At 45.3% G+C, this 21,606-nt stretch overlaps 1 protein-coding gene and 1 long non-coding RNA gene across 6 annotated transcripts in view; one reads left to right on the top strand and one right to left on the bottom strand.

Moving 5' to 3' along the window:
- Positions 1-13,924, top strand: part of Kcnj6 (potassium inwardly rectifying channel subfamily J member 6) — a 254,856-nt gene extending 240,932 nt beyond the window's left edge. For 3 of the 5 annotated variants that reach the window (XM_052741278.1, XM_052741283.1, XM_052741279.1), the window contains exon 5: positions 9,938-13,924. In XM_052741278.1, coding sequence (XP_052597238.1) covers positions 9,938-9,956 — 19 coding nt within the window. In that variant the 3' untranslated portion in view covers positions 9,957-13,924. Of the gene's footprint in view, positions 1-3,462 lie in introns of all 5 variants that reach the window. The other 2 variants (XM_052741282.1, XM_052741280.1) reach the window with 2 other exon arrangements.
- Positions 10,812-20,081, bottom strand: LOC128112284 (uncharacterized). The gene is made up of 2 exons (XR_008218934.1): positions 19,835-20,081; positions 10,812-16,385 (listed from the first exon to the last, which is right to left on the bottom strand). It is a non-coding gene; the product is annotated as an uncharacterized LOC128112284 (long non-coding RNA).
- Positions 20,082-21,606: the final 1,525 nt, after the last annotated feature.

The raw sequence follows: 21,606 nt of genomic DNA, 5'->3' as shown, positions 1-21,606 counted from the left end.
CTAGTCCACAATCCCAGTCCCTCTCTCCACCAACAGACCAAGTGCTAGGAAAATACATAAGCCTATTAATGCATCAATTGATCCATAACCAGTAGATCTCTCTCTCTCTCTCTCTCTCTCTCTCTCTCTCTCTCTCTCTCTCTCTCTCTCTCTCTCTCTTCCTCCTTGCCTCTCTCACTCCACCCTTCTTAGCCCTTGATATTTTTTTGGCTACTTAGTTGGTGTCTCCAAGTCATTTTTTCCCATAAAGCACAGTGAGATCCATGGGCTGGATAAGATCCTGGAACTCAGAGGCAACAGTTGCCATAGTTGACCCCAATCTGACAGAGTAAATGAGCTCCCTGGGGTTTGTCTGGAAGGGAGGTGCTGAAGAGATCCTGGAACTCCTCAATCTACTGACCACGCCCCTCCCCATTAACTTTGCAATAGGAAGAGTGTTTATACATTTACAGATTGACTTTATGTAACAAACAGCTGTTTCCACCAGTCCCCAGGGCACACAGCACGCCTGTGCTAACACATTAGAATCAGTTCATCCTTTTCAGGTCCTTCTGAACATCATGTTGGGATATGGTCGTGACTCCATGCCCATGAGGTAGAACCCTCTCTTTTGTTCTGTCTCTATTTCAAACCTACTGATTTAATTTAGTGTCTAAGTTTCCTAACAGAGATCTAGCTACTGTATCAAAATGCCGACCTATTTCTTAAGCACAACTTTTCTCTCACAGGTTTAACCAAGATAGGACTCGGACATGCCTTTTTTTTTTTTCATTATACTCTAATTTAAATTTAAGTGTGGCTTCATTTTGAAGCCTAGATGTTCACAATTCTTGCTTTCTTCCCCAACCTGTTTGCTTTTCTGTCTGAATTTAAGATGGTATCTTTGGAGTGTTTGGAGACTGTTAGACCGAGGTGTACGACAGGGAGAGCAAGAATGCTTTGGAAGATTCCGTGAGCACGCTGAAAAAACACCAGATCCTTTAGCTCAGAGAAACCATGAAAACATACAGAGTCAATCACTACTGAGACAACTTGCTGAGAGTCCACTTTGCATTTCTTTCCCTGACTTCAGAAATGCTCCAAACGACACAAAAGCCGGGAAGGCAGCTCCAAGGAAATGACCCCCCACGTGACCAGCATTACGATGACACTCATTGCTATGACTTCAACTCAATGGATAGCTGTGAAGTTGGAAAACATAAGCAAAATTGACATAATAGATTGATTTAAATTACAACACAGCTAAAAAACATTATCTTGAGTTAGAGTTTATGTCCAACCTATATTTAAGAAAATGTCACCTTGTAATTCAGAGTAGAGGGAAACATTCCTCTTCCCAATATGTCTACCCTCAATGTCTCAGAGGAGACTTTTTATTCAAAATGTCATATAGAAGTCAAGACTGTTGGAAGGTTGCTAAGGGACTTGGACAATGTGTACAGTTTTGACAGTGCATACCTAAAAACAAAACAATATTTTACCTGACATTGTACAGTAAATTCAGAACACTCCCACAAATCATCTCATGGAACTCTAATGCACAAGAGGCTGAGCACTATAATCACCATAATTGGTGATGTAGAGTTTGGGCAAACTGAGTAATTTCACCAAAGCTTCAGGACAATAAATGATAGATCCTGGTCTCAAACCCAAGTCATGAGGCTATAAACATGGGATGTTTTTATTATGAAAAGGTTTGGCACACCAATATGCTGAGAGTCTAACCTATTATACTCTTTCAAGTTAACACTTACAAGTATAATTTTTATACTTACAAATGGTTGGGAGAAAAACCAAAAATATTTGGGGGACATATAAAATTCAAATCTCAGGGGCCAGGGATGCAATTTGATTGGTAAAGGGCTTCCCTAGTTTGCACAAAGCCCCAGGTTTGGTCCCTAGTACTGCATAAGGAGAGCATGTTAGCACACACCTATTATAGCATTTTGGAAGTAGAGGCAGGAAGATCAGAAGATCAAGGTCATACTCACTACATAGAGAGTTTGGGACTAGCCTGAACTACATGAGACCTTGTCTCAAAAGAAAATGATAATTCAAATCTTGGTCCATATGTAGTTTCATTGGAACACAGCATATCATTGGTGCATGCATTGCCTGTGGCTGCTCTGACTTGTGAGGAGAGCTGAGTAACTGCAAGAGAGATTGTATGGCTGGCAAACATCTGTGCTATTACTAAATAATACTAGTCATTTGGGATGTAGCAGTACTTTTGAGAATTATACTGTTCACATAGGTTTGGGGGAACATCAGAGAATGATCTCCTTTCCCAGCCCAAACCTCCCGGGGTCACTTACAGATCTGTACCAGGAAAACGTGTTGTGGTTTTTGAGAGTAGGTCATATAGTCAGGGCGCTCAGAGAGAAGGCTTCCTTTTCCTACGTAGGCTTCTGGGATTCAGCATCCATGTAGGAAATGGCAGAGTAGAACCACTCATTAATGGACAATAAAGAAATGAAAGTTCCTGGCCCATCGATGGAATTATGACTTCTCTGGTGCCGTGGGCCTTAAACTCAGCAGACTGTTCAGCCCACTGGTGTCTGCTCAGGTGCAGGTGCCAGCTTGGAGAAGGACTGGCCGCTGAGGGGCCTCGTGCTCTTGCTGGTCCCTGTAGTCTGGAACTCAGGATGACTCAGTGTGGTGAAAAGGATCCTGGGACCACTGTCAGTCAGTATTTCTCTACTCTGGCCCTGACCTTCTCTGGCCCCTTGGCTAGAAGTTCAACATGCAGATGACCACCTGTCCTTCTCTGGGAACTCAGGAGGTCTCTGCAAGCCTGAGGGGAGCAGAAGGGTGGGACAAGGTTATCAGATCACTGGTAATTGCAAAGCAGAAGAATCCCAGTGATGGGAATTTTAGATATGGCAATATTAAATGGCATTGTTTGGAGTCACAAATTTGATTTACTTTAGTTTTAAGGAAATATTTCTCATACCAATCAGCCAAATTTGGTTCTTTATCGTATCAGTTCTATTTAAAAAAAAAAAAAAAAGAGAGAGCATACATATCGAGTTCTCTTATGAATGCTTCCTAGAAAATTACATGGGAAAGAAACTATTTTGTGACAAATCATTGTATGTTGTGTTTCTGACAGACAAATGATAGATGTGTTCCCACATGCCAAACTAAGTAGGTAATGGTATCTGCCACAGAGACCATGCAGAAGTCTTTAATTCTTCAACCACTTGGAAGAAATGACCAGGTCACACAGTCTCAAAGTCCAACATCATGAAACTTAAATAAATGTAAAAGGAGCCAAACTTCTACTTGGCCTCATTGCCTTAGCAAAAGAAAGCTTCGTGCACCCACCCAATTCATGTGGGGCAGCCCAAGGAGAAGGAAGGTGATGCTTTTGAGATATACAAGATTAGTTCACGGGTGGACTCCTCTGGCGGAAAAGGGAGGGTTGGCCGTTGATGAAATGTATCTATCTTGTTCTTTTAGACCCTCTTCCCCCAGACTTGGATCCAGGTGTGTGTGTGGTTGGCAGATAACAATGGCCACAGAGTCAACAGGTATCAGCTTCAGAGGTAGACAGGTCCCCTCCTATTCACGTGTAATTGACCACCTCAAGATCAAGGCTCAGCACCCATCATGAAAACTGTGATATCAATGTAGCCAATCTTTATAAGAATATGAAGGGCTGTTTTTCTCAGGCAATGTAAATATCTGCTACCAAGAAGCACTAGTGAAATGAACATGCCAACCATCAGAGCTTCTGAAATTTAAACAGCACTCATAGTACGTTCACCCAAAGGAATGAGAGGCTCCTAAGACATTCCAGGAGTCTAAGAGCAGACCCAAGTTGAGGCTGAAAGCCCTTCAGAGCCAGCCAGTGCTAGATTTATGGTCATGAAATACAAATAGCATATTGACTGGAGCTAGGGCCTCAGATCCCAGTCAGTATACACCATCTAAACCTCTGGGTCTTCAATCAGAGTTTTCAGAGAAGGAAGGACACTGTCTTCAGCTCCACCCTCTCTTAGTACCTCTGCCTGTGAGAGTGACAATGAACACCCTCCCCTGCTCAACTTGGACAGGCCACGAGACTCACCGTGCCCACCTGCTGAGGCCCCTCAGAATGAGTATCTGCACAAAGGAGTTGCTTCTTGCACATCTAGACAATGACCCCATAGAAGTGTCTTCTGAGGACACTTGGAGATTTTAAGGATACCTGGGAGGCATCCTTGACTCCATAGAGCACCTCCTGAGTCAGGAATGAACTTAGACCTTTGGAATCTGCCAGGTGCCAGGGAACCCTGCCCATATGTAAATCCAGTAAAGCAAAAATGAAGTAAGCAAGCAGAAGGAAATCCCCAGAAGTTCTGATTTCACCATAATGATTATCTCCATGATATTTTGACTTTCTTTTTTCATTAGGTATCCAATTCTTCATACTTGAGAAAATCTCACATTGGGGCCTCACGATGCAGGGAGGACAGGAAATCAGTCACTTAGGACATTACAGTTAACTTTCTGAGTAGTGGAACCTGTCCCGTCTTTCTAAGCAAGTCTCAGAGAAGTCCCACTAGAACCCGCCTTACAACCAATACGAATCCCATTCATGTCAAAGAATCCACAAACCTTTCTCTAACAGCTGCCACAGGAGGATAGCTGTTTAATTTAATGCTTGAGCAGCCACCACGTATAGCTTGTTATCTGGCCGTCCTACCTCTTACCACTAACTCTCCACTGCCGACTGTATTGGAGTCTGACCTCCAAGATAAAGTATTTAGAATAGTTTGCTTCTACCATTAGATACCCTGAGCTTACTACTGGTGTCTGCACATCTTTGATCCCAGCCCAACAAATGACCAGAGTGGGGTCAAGTGAGGTCTCGTGCTGAAGGGACAGATGTGCTCGCCTGGTTGGGTCTTTCGGTCTTTCCATCATTTGCAGCATATGATTATCTAGACAGCTTTCCCAAGAAAGTCCTGGGTATCTTTATTCAGCCCAGCATGCCTCCTCTAAAATCAGAGGCATGCCATGACAACAGAATTCATAGGCACAAGTTCTGAAGTGACCCAAAAATGTGCCTGGATTGGCAAAGTGGTCTTTTCTCTGCCCACAGTCTGTACAAACTGTGCTCTAGGGGAAACACCCAGCACTCTGGGATGACTGCTGCTCAGGAGGTGTTGTTCAGCCGCTGCCATGGCAACCCTCCATCTGTGAGCATGGACCACTCTTGTGCAGGCTGGAGGAGGTTTGGAGGAGGTCCCAGGGGCTGAAACTCTGAGGGCTGATCCACCTGCAGACAGCCTTGGGGGAGCCCAGAGAAATGAGAGTCGGGCCCGATAAATGTGTACTCACTTAGCACACAAGTGTGGGGTGGTCTTGTTGCATCTTACCACAGTGTGCACATAGTGGCTGTGTGTGTGTGTGTGTGTGTGTATACTGTAGGAAGGAATGCACACACACACACACACACACACACACACACACACACACACACACACCACTTACCTTTTTAAAATTCCAGAAACTACATTCACAGTATCCAATGTAACAGATGTCCAAAGAATTGTCATTCTCTTAATCAATAGTTAAACACTGTCTGCCAAATTAATACTGGCCCAAAACAAATAATGTTTCAATAGTAAGCCCAAATACAAGCAAAAGCAATAGAAAACCTTATTCAGATTTGCTGGGTATAGTGGGGTACGTTTGTCGTCTCAGCACTTAGGAGACAGGGGGAGGAAGAGCAGGAGTGGAAGGTCATCTGTAACTACATAGGGAGTTCAAGGCCAGCCTGAGCTACGTGAGATCTAACCTCAATAAATACATAGACATAGTTTGTTGTTGAAAATCTTATTTCAAGTTAAAGATACTCATTTTTATCCAGAATTCCGAGCTCTTAGAATACTATTTCTTCTTGCGCTTACCGTTTCCATCCGGCTTTGAACCCGGCTCCTGCATATTGACACGCAAAAGTAGACCTGAGCGCCGAAGCGTTCAGCACGCGAGTCAGTCTGGCCCCTAGAGCAGGCTGAAAGAAAGTCAGCAGGGTGAGGACGATTCCACAGCAATCTCAGAGGGCAAGGAAAGGAGACTGGAATGTGGCAGTGCTTAAGATGAGGGAGGTGTGGAGTGACATTTGTATTCAGATCTCTGATGCATGCCCATGCAGCTGACTTCAGCACCCAGGGCTCTCCTAGTGAGCTGCTATATCCTCAGAGACAGTAGAGGATAAATGAGAATCTCCACAACCCAGACCATCACCCATAGGACTTGCTCCCATCTGGTTTTCTAGCTCTGTTAAAATAGGCATCAAGGCTCGTTAACACACGATCCCTCCTATTTACAACTCTCCCTGTGTCTGCCCCTGTTCTAAAGGAATGAAGAACCCTCTGGATGCTACACAGTGTGGTGAGACCTTCATAACTAACACTCAAACTGGAAAATATATAACAGCCACTCCTAAACACATGTGCAGAAATGCATGCACACACATAGACCATAGTCTTATACCTCCCAATCAGCTATGACCAAGTCCACCTAAGTTTCCAGAAGATGGGGCTGAAGATACAGCTCATCAGCTAAGAGTACTTACTGCTCTTGTGGAGGAGGCCAAGTTTGGTCCAGGACCACATCAGGCACCTCACAACTACCTGTAACTCCAGCTTCAGGAGAATGTAACACTTCTGACCTCTGCAGGCAACTGTACCCATGTTCTCAAACACACACACACACACACACACACACACACACACACACACACACACACACACACACTTTAAAATAATAAAAGTAAAATCTAAAAGAAAAGGTTTCTGGAAGTCGAAACATGAATGAGGACCACCCTCTCAAGTCATCACAGTGGCGTTAGCTTTTAAATGATCTTACACATCGCTGACCCACACATAGGCAATGGGCCATAAGAACCCATCATCAGTGTTCTGTTGGAGATTGGGAGCCTGGTCCTGGGTCTGCCCCCACCCCCGCTCCCTGTCATGAACTATGTGGTCTTAGATAAATCCCTGAACCGCTCCCAATGTTTTTTAAGCGATAAGTTATAACTTTTAAGGACATTTTAAGTTCACAGAAAAATTAAGCAGAAAGCACAAAGCCCCCATATGTCCCATGCCCTCCTATCCTCCTTCATTACTGACAGACATACCACTGTGTATTTGTCACTGTTTGTGAATTTACCCCGATGCACCCTTATCACCTACATTTGGAGGTGAAGTTAGGGCTCACTCTTGTCCATGAACATGGAATGTGTGATCAACTGTGTAAGGGCAGGCTCCCACCGTTGTGGTACCATACAGAGCAGGTTGGCCACCCCACAATTCTCTGTAGCCCTCACCCCTTCCTAATGCCTTTGGCTCCTTCTCAGTCCGGGCAGCTCGGCCCCTTCCGTAGACTGTGGCTGTGGTCGCCCAGTGGAAAGCCTACCGAGGCTGTATTCTTTCACTTGGTAGTACACTCTTAAAGTTCCCCCCGTGGCCCCTCATGGCTTCATAGCTCTTCATTCTTCAGCACTGAGCAATATTCCATTTTCTGGACACAACAGAATTCATTTGACCATTTGCCTTTTTAGAGATAAAACTTCTAAAAGCATCTGTGTGTAGTTTTTACATGGAAATAAGCTTTCAGGTCATTTGTGCAAACATCAGGAATTATGATTGCTGTGTTACATGGTGAGACATTTCCCTTGTAAGCTGGTATGCTGTCTTCCCTGGTGGCTGTACTATTTTTTTTTCATTCTTCTAGGAATGAGTGAGCACTCTGATTGCTCCTGCTGGTGTTTGATGGTGTCAGTGATTTGGATTTGTGCCCTTGTTACAGGTGTGTCATGGTATCTTATGGCTGTGTACCATGCCAGTCACGATGGCATCAAACACCTTCTCAGATACTTCTGTCTGTAGATTGTCACATTGGAGCATCTCTGCTCAGGTCTTTTGTCCACTCTGTAGGTGGGCGTTCATTTCCCTATTCTTGAACTGCAAAGTCTCTTTGTATATTTTGGATCCTTGTTCTTCGTTCGCTGGGACTTTTGCAAATACTTCCTCCCTGCTGGCCATTCTCTGAGAGTGTCTTTTGCCCTGCAGAAGGTTCTTATTTCAGTGAAGTCCAGCCTGGCAATCATCTCTCATGGATGTACCTTTGGAGCTGTATCTAGGAAGCTGTCATCATCCCCAAATCCAGACTATCTCTCCTATCTCCTGGGAGCTTTGTTATTTTATCTTTTCCCCAGATCTATGATGGCTGTGAAGTGATGTTTTGTGACTGATGTGAAGTTTGTGTTCAGGTTCTTTTTTATCTTGTTTTTAGTGTGTCTAATACCTCTAGTATCATTTGCTGAAACAGCACCCTTTGCTCCTTTGTCAAAAAGCAACCTGTGTCCTGCACAGGCCGATCACTGTGATTTATGTGGACTGCTTCTGGGCTCTCTAATCAGGTCCTTCATCTGCCCACCAACTCTTTGACCAATAGCACACCGTCTCTAGTGATGGGACTGGTTGACTACTGTCTTAGCATTTGGTAGCATCAGTCCTCTGTCTTTGCATTGTTTCTTCGGTATCAAATGATCCATTTGTCTATTCTGGGTCTTTTGTTTCTCATATAAACTTTAGAGCACTGATCCACAGAGTAATCTGCTTGACTTTGGATTGGTATCGTATTGACTCTAAAGATGAAGATAGAGAGAAAACACCTTGACAGTGCTGGTTTTGTTCACTTACCTATGTCTTCAGTATCTTCACCCCTTATATCTTCCTCACACATATCTTATACATAGCCTATGAGGCATATACCCAAGTATTTCATTTCAAGGGTGCTAATTTAGATGCTCATATTTTTTTATTCCAGATTCTAATTGCTCATTGCTGGTATATAAGAAAGCAGTTGGCTTTTGTATACTAATTTGTGTCCAAAATCTTTATGTAATTAATTTTTTAAATCTTGGTTTTGCTGGGGGAGGGATGCATGCCTTTAATCCCAGCACTTGGGAGGCAGAGGCAGGTGGATCTCTGTGAGTTCGAGGACAGCCTGGTTTACAAGGCAGTTCCAGGACAGCCAGGGCTACACAGAGAAACCCTGTCTTGAAAAGAACAGAAAAAACAATCTTGGTTTTGCTGTCAGTTATAGATTTTCTAGAGGTGAGCTATCATCTATAAATGACAACTACTTCTTCCCTTCCGACCTGATATCTTTTATTAACTTTTCTTGTCTTATTGCACCATCTGACATCTAGAATCATGTTAAAAAGCAGTGGTGCCTGTTCTGGGTCTGAACAGAAAACAAGTTTCTGTCAGTTAAGTGAAATGAACCAAAGGGAAGTTTTAAATACTGCTCCTCTAGTTCAAGAAATGTCAAAAATAAACAAATAGTTAAAAATAAAAAATAAATGTCCCTCTAGCCATACTTTACAGAGAACCTTTTGTTATTTACAACAGTTTTATTAATAACTGCAAAGGGCTTAGAGGCCAAGATGTACTCTTGGGATAAGCGAATAAACAAGCATCTATCTAAACAATGAATCATTCCATAATTGAAAAAACAATCCACAAAATCACGGAACAACATAGAATAGCTTAAGTGCAAATTATTAAGTTAAAACAATCTAAAAAGACCACGATACTGTGTGATTTCAGATATCTGATACTTACTAAGGAATTTCATAGTGGATCACAGTTTGGGTTTGATCAAATTCTCCCTCTGCGTCTACCAATAGTAGCATAAATAATTTGTATTACTCTGCCCACTAATGTGGATTACAGGCGTTTATTTTTGAATGTTGAACTACTTTTCTTATCTGGCATAAATCCCACTTGGTCATAGTACATAATTCTTTTTATGCATTGTTTGATTCAATTTGTGCGTGGTTTGTGGTTGAGGCTATTTGGATCTGTGTTCATAGGAGCTATTGATCTGTAGTTTTCATTTACTGAAGTATCTTTTCCTCATTTGTTCTTAGGGTGACGCTGGACTCCTAGTGTGGATTGAGAAGTATTTCTTCTAATTACATCCTCTGAAAGAGATTACAGAGAATTGATATATTTTCCTCCTTAACCACTTGGAAGAATCCACCCAGAATGAGCCCATCTGGACCTAGTGCTTTCTGGTTGGAAAGGTCATGAATAATTTACTTAAAGTCGGGGCTGGAGAGATGACTCAGCGGTTAAGATTGCTTGTTGTTCTTGCGAGGGCCTGGGTTCAGTTCCCAGTGCCCACACGGTGGCTCACAAGCACCTATAACTCCAGTTCCAAGGGACCTGGCACCTTCTTCTGGCTTCCACGGGCTGCTGCATGTGTGTGGTGCACATAAACTCATGCAGGCATTCATGCTCATCCACATAAATAAAAATAAACAAAACTTTAAGTCTCTAATGTACAGACCTTTGGGGTTATCTATTTCTCTAATGTGAGTTTTGCCAGACTGTATGTTTCCTGTAATGAGTCTCCTTCACACCAACAGCGAAGTGTGGATGCATCCTCTGGTGTCCTTCCATGTCCGTAGGGTCTGTAGTTATACTGCTCCCTTCCATCCCTTTCCGCAGTGGTTTCTAGTTCTCTCTCTCTCTCTCTCTCTCTCTCTCTCTCTCTCTCTCTCTCTCTCTCTCTCTCCCTGCTCAGACAGAAATTTAATAATTTTGTTTTATCTCAAAGAACTAGTCCTTGGTTCCGTTGATTCTCCGTTGACTTCCTGTTTTCAGTTTCGTCAGTGTGTACCCTCTTATTTCCTCGCTGGCTTTGGACTGAATCACTCCCGTGACGTAGAGGACTGGTTTCAGGTTTCTGCTCTGCTTGATGCACTGGATGTATAAAGCTTTGCTCAGGCTCTATTTTCACTTCATGTCTAAAATCGTCATTTCATCTTCACTGGGTTCAAGGTATTTTTTTTTTTTAATTTCTCTCGAGGTTTTTTTCTGCACCCCATGTTACTGAGAATTGTGCTGTTTAATCGTAAAGTGTTTAAAGATTTCCCAGGTCTCTTTCTATTATTGATTTCCAGCTTAACTCTACTGTGTTCTGAAAGGAACACTATAGAATTTTTATGGTTTTAACGTGTTAAGGTGTTCTAACGGCCCAGGGTGAAGTGTCCCGATGAATGTTCTCTGTGGCCTTGAGAAGAGTCTGTCACCTGATGTTCAACTCCTCATTTTTCCAGCATGTGTTTGACTCTACAGTCTCTGTCTCTACGATTCTGACATGAGTTCCTAGTTACACCCTGTCCGTCTAAGTCAACATCACTCTTAAACTCCTGGTCCCTGAGTCAGCTTTTAACTTTGTAAGTTCTTCCTACTTCTGTCCCCAGCACTCCTTCACCAGCCACATCCCTCTCGCATCTCCACACTAACCCGGGGAGCAGACAGGTAATTATGAGGTAGGCACTTTGTAGGGCACTGTGGCCTCCACCAAAGAAGAGAAATACTTCAAGGAAGGTTAGCATCATCAACGTAGAATAAACACACAGCTGCATATTAAATGAGAAAGTCACCCAGGGGATGGAAGAGGCAGCTCAGCTTTTAAGGACATTTGCTGCTCTCGCAGAGGACCAGAGCTTGGGTCCAGGCACCTGTGTCAGGAGGCCCACACCCACCTGGAACTCCACCTTTTGGGTACCTGATGCTCCTGAACACACATGTACATTCTAACACAAACAGATTCCCATAAATAAAGATAATTTTTAAGTAACTCAATACCAGCATGTAATGACTGATTTCAACACAACTCCAGCTCTGCACCGCTGGAAACATGCATGTGGGGACTTCACCAGAATTGTGTTGATACTAAACCACACACAAAACACAGGAGAAGCCAAGGCAACATGTTCGAGAGCTCCGCTCTATTTCAGCTGTAACTCTCGTTGACAGCACTGCTTTTTCCCACCACGTTTTTTTGCCCAAAGCAGAAAGAAGAAATCCTTTTCATTATTGGTTAGAAAATAATGACTTGTATCTCTTTCCCAGATGCTTGCCTGCCTGAGTAAAATAAGAGGTTTCTCTGTGAGCTAGGATAGGAAAGTTATTCTGGAAAGTCCACTAGTTCAGAAGTCCATTATCAGTGCCAAATCCTTTTCTCACAGTTCAATGAAACTGAGGACAAGACTGAGTCTCTGGTCTAGAGGTATTGCACTTCCATGAACCATAAACCTCTCACCAAACGCTCACACAGACTTATCAAGACAAAGTCAAGGAGCCCTGGAACTGGGCCTTGAAGCTGAGGTGTCCTGAGGTCCTCACTGGAATCCATTTCCAAGGAACACAAAGTGCTGGAGCTGTGACTCAGCAGTTGAGAATGCACTTCCAGAGGATTCAAGGTTGCTGCCCAGCATCCAGGCAGGGCAGCTCACAACTACCTTCAGCTCCAGAGGATTAGAACCCTCTTCTGACATTTTCAGGCACCCACACGAGTGGTATTAAACTCACACAGACATGCACACATATACATAAATTTAAATTAAATTTTAAAATGTTTTAAACAAACATAACCTCCCCCAGAAAAACTAGAAACACAAACAGACTTAGTTTTCACCTCTGTCTCCAGAAACTTTCCTAAGAACTTGAGTTTTTACTAACATGCTTATGTCCTACAGACAAAGGTTTTCATTTTCAGGTGTGTGGCAGTCTTCAAGGCTGAGAGCATGCCAAAACTTATTTTTGTTCTAAAAGATTCAGCAGCTAATTCATGCTAGACAAGGGCAAGGCTCTATGAAGGCATTCTGGTCATGGACACATAGTGAGTGCTTACTGTCCAGTGAGCAATGTCTTAAGCAAGGTACCCTGGGGGATACTAATAAATAGTAACACCTTCCATTGTCCCCAACAAGCTACTACCCCATGGCCACAACCTCTTACTGTGTGGCAACACAAACCCCTGTGAGCAAATACTGATCCCCATATTACACATGAAGAAAGTGAGTCTAGTTTTAGGAATAAAAATATTTAATCCAGAGGGGCAGCTAGACCACATTGACTGGAATTTGAAGACAAGCCAGCCTCTCTATGGGCAGTAAGCAACAGTATCGTGTGGCAGGAAGGGATGCATCTTGATATTCCTTGCGCCTTGGTGGGCTTTGGAAGTGAGAGATCCAGGGGAAAGATGTGTCATGAGGGGCCAGATTGAGACATACAGACATGCTGCAGGAGCCAGGGGACAGTACCTAGGCTGGCCGACACAGAGTAGACGACTTCCCAGGGGATTTGATAAAAATACATTGTGAAAACTGGTGCTAAATCGTAGACCACTCTGAACTGGAGGTGGAGGGCCACAGGTGGGCTTCTTAATAAAGCCATCACAGCGTCAAAATAGCTCCTGACGCTTTACGGTTGAACAAAAGGACAGTTTGCACTGAACTGAAGCAGGATGCCCTTGACACAATCGTCAAGCACTCCCAAATAATTCAGTGAATCTGTGGGTGGAAAAAATAGGAAAAAGTGGCATTTCTGTGGCATGTCATAGTAAATTGTAAGCCCAGCAAAATCATATGCAGAGAATACTGGAACACCCCTGTAGCTTTCCTTAAGCAAAAGCCAATGATCTTTTAGAGACGCACAGAAAAACACAGGGAGAAAAATCTTCCCAAAAAAACTCCCGTGAAGGCTTCAACTTTTCTTCGCAGTAAAGTAGCTGATATCTGCTTCTGAGGTCATTGTTGCCAACCTCCCGCCAGGCTTTTGAAAAGTGAGCCGGGCAGACCTCAGGCCCCGGTTTGGCTCCTGACCCACTTCCATCCTTCAGTAACTCCTGTCACTCAACTCCAAGTACGTCTGCGCACGGACAACGAGGCGAAAGCATGTCAACTGCGAAAGCACAAATTATGTATTGAGAAATCTCTACAATGCCAAATTTTTTTAGAATAAATGAATATATATATTTAAGAACTCGCTGTGTTAGGGAAACTGTTTACATACTGAGGCGTTCCTCTTTTTTTGACTGGAACAATAAAAGAATAATTTGATATGGCCTTAGTTTCTTTTAGATATATGTATATGTATTATGTGTGTATGTGTTTGTGTGTATATGTATGTATATGTGTGTGTGTGTGTGTGTGTGTGTGTGTGTGTGTGTGTGTGTGTGTGTGTATTTCATCTCAAAGTTCAAAGAGCTGCCACAGGGTCCCTCAAAACGTGGGACCTTGCACCCAGAATACAAGGGTGGCATCATAATTGTGCGGTGTCCCCTGCCCCACACTGCCCCCGTATTTTCCTTTCCCTCTGCCTAGGCCTCTCCAGCATGCTGCACTGGAATGCACCAGGGCTCTCCCTCTGTCTGTCTCCCTCTCTCTCTTTCAGTGGTGGGGGATGAACTAGTCCACGGACACGCACACCTATGGCGGCTTTCACACACGTATTGAACCGCAAACACCCCACTCTGCCAGGCAGGATCTATTATCTAGTGCTTCCTCCCACCTTCCACAGACAGCACACCACCCTTTGCGAGCACTCCCATGAAATCATGATTCCTAAGCACTGCTCACTCTGTGACCTGGGCACTTAGGAGAAAGAGGATGCACTGGGTCCTTCAGGTCAGTGTATACCCACCGAAGGGTAAACACCCAGGAGGGACTCTGGACAGGAAGCATTCCCACTGGTGATGCTGTCCTGAGCCTCGTCACTCTTGTCTCCAGCCAACACAAACACATCTTTTCCCGAGCTTGCTAGCGTAATGTATCACTCAGCCTTGAGGCCGCTGTGACAGCCTATCCGGTATGAATGGCATACGGGGCACAATCCACGTTAGCCCCTGTTTGCAGATGTATTGGTCTATATTCCCGGCTTTGATGCTTCTGGTGCTGTACTGAAACCTGTGATCACGGCGCAGGGAGTGACAGAGTGTCTCTGCTCACTGAAGAGGAAGGGAGGGTGGAGGATATAACCATCAAAGACACACCTTTGGGGACCTGCTTTCCCAGCCAGACCCCACCTCCCAGTCTCGGCCAACTCTCAAAATGGCACTACCAGCTGGGGACCAAGGACTCAGGAGCAGTAGGGGCTTTCACAAGTCACATACAACACCCGGCATGATCTTTCTTCCCTCCCAGCTGCTTGGGTTATAGTTTTCTTCCACCACAACTCTATAGACTGTTTTCTCTCAAATGGTGGGCTAACTCTGTCTCCAGAAGAGATTGCCAGAAGACCAGGCTCAAGGGGATCCCAAAGACATTGCTTAGGTAAACTGAGGGCAAAGCAGGTTTGCCAGGGCCACTGTGAGGATTGGATCCTTACAGCACAAGGACTGCAGCCACAAACAGCCACTGCACACGTTAGCTCCTCGTGATGGGGGTGGGGCACCCTTGTGCACACCTCGCCAGACGCTGACAGTCCAGTGACATTAGCAATGGAGCTCCCACTCTCTAGCTGAGCAATCGGAGACTTGCTGAAGTAGCTAGTCCAGAATGGCATTGCAAGTTGCAATTAGAATCACAAAAGTGTAACACCAAATTGAAAATCATACTGCTGGCCACATATTAAACATTTGGAGATGACCCAGGATAGCCATCCTTTGCATTTGAGAAGATACCCAAGCCAATATCAATTCTTATACCAAACGTGGTTGTGGGGGGCATTGGCCTCAAGCCAGGAGGGGTCATCAGAACATCAACCAAGGAGCCAAGGCCAAGAGGGACATGACACTAGCTAATGTGACCTTCCAAGGAAAAGTGCCCATCAGTCCTCCTTCCTGTTGGTCACCAAGTAGGTGGGTACCCAAGGGACGCTGCATCAGCGTGGGAAATGAAGAACAGGGACCAGGGCTTGAGAAGATTTGGAGACAACAATAACTTTATAAGCAGCAGTCCTTAACTCTATGCTTACTCCTAATTCACCACTAAGTCTGTTCTTAAGGCCCCATGGGCACATCTCTGTGGCAGATTCCATGGGGAAACAGTCAGGGAAACTGACTTCCAGGTTGCACTGCAGGCCAGTCCCCATCATCAATGGAATGCCATGTTATGACATCCAGCAGAGAGCTGGGACAGGCTGGCACTGTCCTCAAGTACCAAGCCTCTGCATTTCCAAGAATTCCTCAAGTTTGCTACAAAACACAAAATTATATAAATTTACAATTGAATGAATTGTGTTTAAAAAAAAAACAAACATTTGAAAAGCATTTAAAAATCATCTCTTCCTAATTGTCTCACTATGTTTGATAATTACCTGTATTCTTGGAGCTACAGACACCTGTTGTTGTATCTGTGTGGTAGCACATCCCTTCCCAGCTCCATATTCACTGACAGCAAGTTAGGAATTTGAAAGCAGTCTTGGTGGGAAAATTAACACCATAGAAACTGGCATAGTCTACAAATGGTGACTGAAGTTTCTCTGGACAACGGAGCAAATGAGAGATGATTGTGAGAGATGATGGAGAAGGTAGGTCTTTTCAGCTGACTTGACTCCAAGGGTTCTCTTTGTCCACGTTATCTACAGGGAGAAGACAAGATTTCTGTCATGGAAAATGGCTTGAATGGGTACATAAGGTCCTTGTAAGCAGCCTAACTGGATGTCTGGTGTGAGGAGACTGGGAGAGGTGTCTCTTTGGTCTGAGCGCTGAATGTGTGAATGCTCCTGTCCGAGTGATTGCTCACCAGTGGCCTTCATTGTGGAGGATGGTCTTGGACATCTGAAAGACAAGACCCTGCCACTCATGAAGAGTGCTCTGAACATCTTGCCTCACTGTGAGTCACAGGTGCTGTGGGATGGTCTGTATGTCAAATGTGTTGCTCTGATTGGTCAATAAATAAAACACTGATTGGCCAGTGGCCAGGCAGGAAGTATAGGCGGGACTAACAGAGAGGAGAACTGAGAGAACAGGAAGGTGGAGGGAGACACTGCCAGCCGCCACCATGACAAGCAGCATGTGAAGATGCCGGTAAGCCAGGAGCCACGTTGCAAGGTATAGATTTATAGAAATGGATTAATTTAAGATGTAAGAACTAGATAGCTAGAAGCCTGAGCCATTAGGCCAAACAGTTTAAATAATATAAGCATCTGTGTGTTTATTTTATAAGTGGGCTGTCGGACTACCAGGGCTTGGCGGGACCCAGAGAGAAAACTCTCCAGATACACACAGGTTTCTGGGGAGAGGAGGAATCAAGTTGTGGAGACTTTCAGCCATTCATCTTGTCCAGAAACAATACTGAGACCCAGTGAGTGTGCTGTCTAGTTTTATGTCCACTGGAATCATCTGGGAAGAGGGGACCTCAACTGAGAAAATACTTCCACCCGACCTGTAAGCAAGCCTGTGGGGCATGTTCTTGACTGATGGTTGATGTAGGTGGGCCCCTCTGTGGGTACTCCGTCCCAACCATGGTCGGTACCACCTCTGGTTGGGTATAGCCTCTCTGGAGGCTCCTGGCACCAGGACCAGAATGAAGTTCTTGATGGAATGATTGTGATCTGGCCCATGATCCCATGCTGAGTGACCTTTGGAAAATTACCTGCCTCCCAGAGACACACCGGGATCTCTTGGGATCAGCCATAACACAAGATCACCCAAGGCCAATGTTGCATCTATTTGTCCTGGGCTGTCTAAGCATGCCTAGTTGATGGATAGGGGGGAATGAATCCACTAAGTATGACAGAAAGTGAAGGCCTCTGGCATGCAGATGGAAGGGATATTTAGCATCTTGGCCAGGGTGCCCAGGGAGCAAGCATCCTTCCTACAGCAGCAACCCAGCATGGTGACCACATCATCCTGACTCTGTCCCTGGTGTGTGTTCCTCTCCACAGGATTCCATCTCCAACTCAGAGGCTTCAAATAAACACTAATTTTCATCACAACTTTCTGGGTTGGAAATTTGGGAAGGACATTCCTAGGAAGTGTGTCTCTGAGCTATCAACAAGATGCCTCAGCTTCTTTGAGTTGCTTCCTGTCTCTGCATCCCAGGGAACTCCACAAGACTGGGATCTTTACAGAAGGGAGATTCCAGGTGGCCATCTTACAACTCAGTGGCTTAGCCAGGTAATAGTGGCCTTTAATCCCAGGAGAGTGAGGCAGGTGGGCAGATCTCTGAGTTAGAGGCCAGCCTGATCTACAGATCAAGTGCCAGAACAGTCAGGGCTACACAGGAAAACCTTGTCTCAAAAACAAACAAACAAACAAACAAAAAACACAGTAGCTTCCATAGGACAAGAAACTGAAGCCGCTTAGTCAACTGAAACACGGGAAATGAGCAATCGCTTGCTGAGCTGTGAGCTCCGTGCAGTCAGGGGCAGAGGAGACACTACCACAAAATCATGGCAAGTCTGAGTTGCAGAAGGAACATGCCCAAATCCAGCAGCCTGATCTGCGACCCCTCGAGTCTGACTGTATCAGTCACTGTCTTAAGGTCCTGTTGCTGGGATCAAACACCGTGACTAAGAGCAACTTAGAGAAGAGACAATCTGTTTCAACTCACACTTCTACATCACAGTCCAGCACTGAGGGATGTCAGGGCAGGAATTCAAACAGGGCAGGAACCTGGAGGCAGGGGTTGATACAGGGGCCATGTATCAACCCCTGCCTCCAGGTTTGCTCCCCATGGCTGGCTCAGCCTGCTTTCTTATAGAGCCCAGATCACCTGCCCAGGGTGGGACCTCCACAGTGAGCTGGGGCTCCCACATCAACCAACAGTCAAGAAAATACCCCCACAGGTTTGTCTACAGGTCAGTCTAGTGGGAGCGTTTTCTCAGTTTAGGATCCGTTTTCTCGGACGACTCTAGTTTGTATCGAGTAAACATATGACTAGCCAGCACGGTTAACTTTCTGTTGCCGTGGTAAAATATGCTGGCAAAAGGTGACTTAAAGAAGAACGTGTCCATTTCAGCTCAGCGTTCCAGAGGGACACAGTCCATCCTGGTAGGCAAGGCATGACAGGGGAGCAGGAAGCTGGAGGATCACATTTTCATCCTCACACAGGAAGCAGAGAGAGAACAGGAAGTGGGGACGGGCTGTGGAACCTCAAAGACCAGCCACAGGGACGCGCTTCCGCCCACAAAGTTCCACCTCCTAAAGGTTACAGAACATTCACAAACGGCACCCATAAGTGTTCAAACACATGAGCCTGCAGGGGAAATTTTATATCAAGACCACAACGTTGGTGTCTTTGAACTTTTTCTCACCATTCATGCTTTGTAGGAAGGAATTTGAGGCAAAGAAGTCACCCTGACTGGAGAACTGTGGGTGACAAATCGTTGTTCTTCTGAGCCTCTGGCACACAGAGGAGCATCTTGGCTGTGAAGCCTCCAGATGTGGACCACTAGGCTGTGTGCTTTGAAGACATCAGCACCTGGGAACCCCCAGACCTGCCAAGCTGGGTTTAATTATTCCCCATTGCTACGAGGAGACTGGTGTACAGAAAGTTCTGGTAACCTGCCCTAGAAAGTCTTACAGATGGGGAGCCTGAACTCCATTCTTAGGTCTACTCACAGGAACACAGGCTGTCCTCACCACGTATGTTCAGCCCCTACAATGTCTAAAACTAAAATCCCCATGTGATCCCCTAACTAGCAGATTTTTCAAGAAACCTTGAAGGGCAACAGTTTATCTATAAAACATTCAGATTTGGAACAGTTTCTATAAATCAGAATGTCTGTCAATCTCATCTGTCACCACCAATTAAGAGTGTCAGCACTGATTAAGACAGAGTGATCTGCAAACAGCCGCCTCCGATTATTCCATTAGCAGCTCCTGTGAGCTGGTCACAACCCCTGAGATGGGCGGCTTGGACGTGATTCAAAGTTACCCTTTCCACTCTAAAGTTAGCTCGTGTGCCCCTGACATTAAGGAGATTGTTCATGGTAGGCCAGGAGAGACGAGAATCTAATGGAACTAAAGATCAGGCCTCTGGTTCTGGAAGGAGTGTGCCCTGAGAGACAGACCATCTACCCACCTCTGCAGAGATGCACCACAGTGGAGTTGTTGAAACACCCAAGGGCTCCCATTCCATCACAGAGTTCAGTCCAGGTGCCCTCAGGTCCCAGGTACAGTGGGACACAGCAGGACACAGCAAACCTCTGAAGACCCAGGGTGGGCCAGGGCTGGGGTGCAGGCAGGATGGCTCCATTCCTCCTCTGAGGCCGGGCTGGGGCGTTGGGCTGTCACAGCCTTCACGGATGTCCTCTTGGTGTATTTTGAAAAGATTCCTGAGAACGAAGGGAAGAGAGAGGCTGATAAAGGCCAATGGCCACATCAGGAAATGGGTACCAAAGAAGGTATTCCCCAGAATAGCAAACTGAGTGAGGGGGAGAGGAGACCCTCCCCCCAAAGTGGGTAGCATGTCACACCTGCGACCCAGGTATAAGGAGGTCCCAGGGAAAAGCTGTTGGTTTTCACTGACTTTCCTTTGCCACTTGCTGGTGAGTGCATCTGCTCTGCCCATGCCCATGCCCATGCCCATGCCCATGCTGCTCCTTGATGACATCTGAGCTCAGCTTCTTTAGACTTCTAACATGGACTAAAGACCACTGGCTCCCCCGGGCATCCTCCAGGCCTCCAGGCTGGATTGGAGCTGCTGAGGCAAACAACCTCACAGACTGGGACCCTCCCCAGTGTGCAGTAGCCACTGTTGGACCACCCATACTGTATCAGACACTACTCAGCCCCCTGGATGGGCTTTTTTAATATTTTAGATTTCATTTTTATTTTATGTGTATGGGTGTTTTGTCTGCCTCATGGACCTATGTACATCACATGCATGCAGTACCCATAGATGCCAGGAGAGGGCATAAGAGCCCTTGAAAGTGGAGTTAAATGTGGTTGTGAGCCACCATGTGGGTGCTGAGAATCAAACTCAGGTCCTCTGCAAGAACAGAATGCCCTTCACTGCTGAGCCATCTCTCCAGACATTAGTAAATCACTTTTTATTATATATTTATCCTATTGGTCTACTCCTCTAGAGAACCCTGACTAATACAGCTTGAAAACCCTGCATTCCATTAAATTACTAGGAAATGTGTTGGTTTGAGGCCCCACAAAACTATGCCTCATTGGAGTGACAGTTTTCAGAAAAGTCTTTTCCACCGTCCCAGAGAAACAACAATGGCTGCTCCTACTTCCCGTAGCCACTCCCACTACACTGACTTTCTAAGCCAGAGAAGAGGGTCTGTCCCCAAGTCAGATCCTGGGAAGACTCTACAGCAAGCCGCAGCGGAAGGCCCTGCTTATTGTACTAGGTAAACAAGTAATTCATTTACGGAACAGAGCTGTTTTCATTTGCCTCCTTTTCTGGGCAGTTCAGCGCTGTGAAAGCAGAGGGCTCAGCCTTCCACTCCCTTCTAATGTAGGAAGCATCTGCTCCCCTCTCAGCTCCCTCGGTGGGGCAGGATTGGCTTCTGGTTGCATCTGTTTTGTTGTCTGTGAATGTACCATCAGTCGCCTGAGAGCCTTGGCAGGTGGGTGGGGGAGCATCCCTCAACAGAACAGAGTGCCTTGCCATGGAGAAGTCCTGCTCACCAAAAAAGCAGTCAGTGCTAACTATGGTGATAGTCACAGCCCGCTGTTCCCACCTCACACACAGGTAGAACCAGGCGCTTTCTGTAGGTTGTGTCAAGTCCCCCAGAAATGTATGCAATTCCCAAACCCTGATAACTGTGGATATGATCTGATATGAATAAGGATTGAAGGTATAAACTAGGAATAATATATTCCAGAATATGATGGGCA

Source organism: Peromyscus californicus, unplaced genomic scaffold, assembly GCF_007827085.1.
Source record: "Peromyscus californicus insignis strain IS unplaced genomic scaffold, ASM782708v3 Scaffold_16__1_contigs__length_79575227, whole genome shotgun sequence".
NCBI classification, from domain to species: domain Eukaryota; kingdom Metazoa; phylum Chordata; class Mammalia; order Rodentia; family Cricetidae; genus Peromyscus; species Peromyscus californicus.
This window is presented reverse-complemented; position numbering and strand designations above follow the sequence as displayed.